This window comes from Wasmannia auropunctata, unplaced genomic scaffold (assembly GCF_000956235.1).
Source record: "Wasmannia auropunctata unplaced genomic scaffold, wasmannia.A_1.0 LD336111.1, whole genome shotgun sequence".
Lineage (NCBI taxonomy): Eukaryota > Metazoa > Arthropoda > Insecta > Hymenoptera > Formicidae > Wasmannia > Wasmannia auropunctata.
This window is the reverse complement of record NW_012026779.1, coordinates 3,963,947-3,967,564: the sequence shown is the minus strand read 5'-3', so window position 1 is coordinate 3,967,564 and position 3,618 is coordinate 3,963,947. Positions and strand designations below refer to the sequence as shown.

Here is a 3,618-nt window from a genome sequence, read left to right as displayed (position 1 = left end):
TCTCCGCTCGTAGGACATGTAGAAAAAAATAAACATACTTTCATTATATAAATCGAACCCAAGCTATCGATTAAATCTAGTTAGAACTTAATCGGTTCGACCGTTATTGAGATCTCAAAATCTCGGGTGTCGCAACGCGACGGCTCGCGTTAAGAGACCCGGCGTCTCTCCGAAAAGGAGCTCTGTCGCAACACGTCATCAGTGTACATTCTTCACCATGCGGTTTTGCGACTAGACAGCAATTCAACAAAACTACGAGTAGTGTTTAATGCCTCTTGTCAAACGTATAACGGCACTACTTTAAATGATCACTTGTTAGTTGGCCCTAAACCCCAACAAGACCTCGCCACGATAATTTTACGTTGGAGACAGTTTCAGTACATTCACACGGCAGACATAGCAAAAATGTATCGTCAGATTTTAGTTCATCGCAACGACACCGACTACCAACGAATTCTCTGGAAACTTCCCGACAGCCCTTCGGTTCAGCACTACCGCTTGCTAACGGTGATCTACGGGTTCGCATGTGCCCCCTATCTCGCCATGTCCTCCGCCAGCTCGCATCAAATGAAGGTCAAGCCTTTCCCAAAGCCGTCCAAATTCTCGACAAGGTCATTTACGTTGATGATACCCTGTTCGGAGCGGACGATATCGAAACTCTCAACGAAACTCGTGAACAACTCATCGCGTTAATGGATCGAGGCGAATTTCAATTGCGAAAGTGGACGACTAACGCGATGAAATTACTACAGGACATCCCACCTGATCACCAGGAGCTCTCTAATCATTCGCTCTCTTATGACGACTCTTTCAAAGTTTTAGGTCTCTCCTGGTTTCCCCTCGAAGATTCCTTCCGATTTATCGTTGCGCCCTATAAGAACCCTACACCTTCCAAACGATCCATCCTCTTCTTCGTGGCTAAGTTATTTGACCCATTAGGCTGGGCCTCTCCAATCGTGATTTCAGCCAAAATCCTGTTACAAGAGTTGTGGCTCGCCAAAGTTGAGTGGGACGCCGCCCTGCCGGAAGAGATTCGTCATCGCTGGTCAAAATATTGCGCGGAGTTACCCTCCACAATGTGAGAATTCCCCGCTGGACGGGAACGCATCGAGACATCACGTACCTCGAGATTCACGGATTCGTCGACGCATCCAGCCGGGCGTACACCGCTGTAGCTTATTTACGCGTCCGACGCACTGAGGGCGACGCCTCGAACGTCCTCCTCGCTGCCAAAACTAAGGTAATCCCCCTCAAAATAATAAGCATCCCGCAACTGAAATTAAACGCAATTGTGTTGCTAAGTCGCTTGCTGAAATGGGTTCAGAATTCCTTACAGCTTCCGCAGGCCCCTCTTTACGGCTGGACAGACTTCATAGTCGTCCTCGCGTGGCTTACACAACACCCTTCAAAATGGAAACTGTTGTGTATGTAAGGAGTCCGGAGTAGAGAGGTGCCAATAATCGTAGCCAAGATATTCTTGATATAACAAAAAGTATATATTCTTAATATAGTTAGTCGGTTCGAGACACGTGTGTGCAGTTCGGAGTGCCGTATCCTTCTCCCCCGAGTGATGTGCTTCAGTTACGGATCGGAGCTCGTTTCCCCACTCTCTATTCCATACGTCCTGAGTTCTGCTCCGCCAGGATTCGGACGACTCAGACGTTTCGCAACAACGCGGCAATTACAAAACGCATATAACAGAAACCTTACGTCGCTAATCGGGTGTCTACCATTTAAACCGCTCTACCAGCTCTTAAATGGAATTATGTTGAATCCAAAGATAACCCCGCGGATTGTGCCTCCTGAAGTCTGCCCATCACCTGGACCTGGAGCATCATCCGCTGTGGTGATCAGGCCCTCCGGATTTTGCAAATCCGCATCTCTCTGACCGAGGAACACTCCGCCACCCCAGACCGATGCCGGATGCGGAACAGCCTTAATGGAAGCCACCCGGTCCTTGGTTCAACACGTAGCTACGGTTTCTACGTGGGCTCTCCCTGACGACTACTCTTCGTGGACTTCGCTTGTCCGGGTAACCGCGTATATTTAGCGCTTTATTAATAATCTTAGAAATAAGAAAAAACCATCTCCCTTAATCCGAATTATTCGTTCCCGAGATTCAAGAAACTGAGAAATTTTGGATTCGTTTAGTTCAATTATCGCATTTCTCCAACGAATTGAAAGCCCTGTGTTGCGGCTCGTCGATTCCCAAATCAAATCCCTTGTACACGCTTACTCCTTTCGTGGGAAAGGATTCAGTAATTCGGCTTGGCAAGCGGCTCCAGAACGCCCCGCTCGACTATAATGAAAAACATCCAATAATTCTATCGGACCATCGAGTAACTCGACTCTTAATCGAGCACACAAGCTCTCGCTTCGTGGCGGGATCCAGCTTATCTTACGAACGCTGCGACAGCGTTACTGGGTTTTGTCTGCTCGGTCTCTCATCAAAGCTCATATTCGGTCTTGCGTGGTCTGTACCCGGCATAAGGCGAAAACGGAAACTCAACGCATGGGAGAACTTCCTTTCCCTCGAGTCAATCTCCGCCCTTCACTCACACTGGGATGGATTACGCGGGACCGATTAATCTTATTTCTCATGTGGCACGAGGGTAAAAAACCACAAAGCATTATATAATAGCAATTTTCATGTGTTTCGCCACAAAGGCAATTCATCTCAAATGTGTCGATGATTATTTAACAGCTGCATTTCTCGCGACATTTTAACGTTTTGTGAGTCAACGTGGACTTCCCTTGCACGTTTACAGCGATAATGAACCAATTTCCAAGGAGCGGATCGCGAACTACAAAAAACTCTCCAATCCCTAACCCAAGATCCTCACCTTCGAAGGGTTTTCACCAATGACAATATCGTTTGGCATTTTATTCCTTCAGTAGCCCCTTATTTTGAGGGGGCTGTGGGAAGCCGATGTAAAAAGTCAAACACCATCTCAAACGCATAATCGGGCCTCACACTCTCTCGCGAGTGGAGTTCACCACCTTATTATGCAAAATTGAGGCATGTCTAAATTCGCGTCCACTGACTGCTCTCACTGCCGAGCCATCGGACATGTCCGCGCATACGCCCGGTCATTTCTTAATCGGACGACCTCTGGTCAGCGTCCCGGAGAAATCCGTGATCGACATTAACGCACATCAATTGAATAGATGGCAGCTGGTGCATGTACGAACAAATCTGGCGCCATTGGATGCAGGATTACTTGCACCCTGCCGAAAATGTTCGATTAAAACCGATTATAAAAAAAAATTATCCGAATCGATCGGGATTTCTACACCGAAAATACGATATCAAAAAGGATTTAAATCATTCAAATCGAATATAAATCACTTTAGACGGATTAGTATCAGGTAATATAGGAATCTATGTCAATCCAAACTTCGACGATTGCTCGTACGAAAAAAGCAATTGGTCGATCCAAAATTTACTGATTGATATATAAATATATCATGTCAAAATTAATTATATAGTTCAACTAATAATAAAATTTCATATATATTTTATTATTCTAAATGTAATATAGAATTAATCGAATCAATAACAAGAAAAAATTTTCGAAACCAAACTCGAATTTATGACGAATGTAAGGATTAATACAA

At 45.4% G+C, this 3,618-nt stretch overlaps 1 protein-coding gene across 1 annotated transcript in view; it reads left to right on the top strand.

Moving 5' to 3' along the window:
• LOC105450604 overlaps positions 1-3,618 on the top strand; it is an 11,698-nt gene that overhangs the window by 2,276 nt on the left and 5,804 nt on the right. The window contains exon 2 of the mRNA XM_011690541.1: positions 395-1,078. Coding sequence (XP_011688843.1) covers positions 395-1,078 — 684 coding nt within the window. The remainder of the gene's footprint in view (positions 1-394; positions 1,079-3,618) is intronic.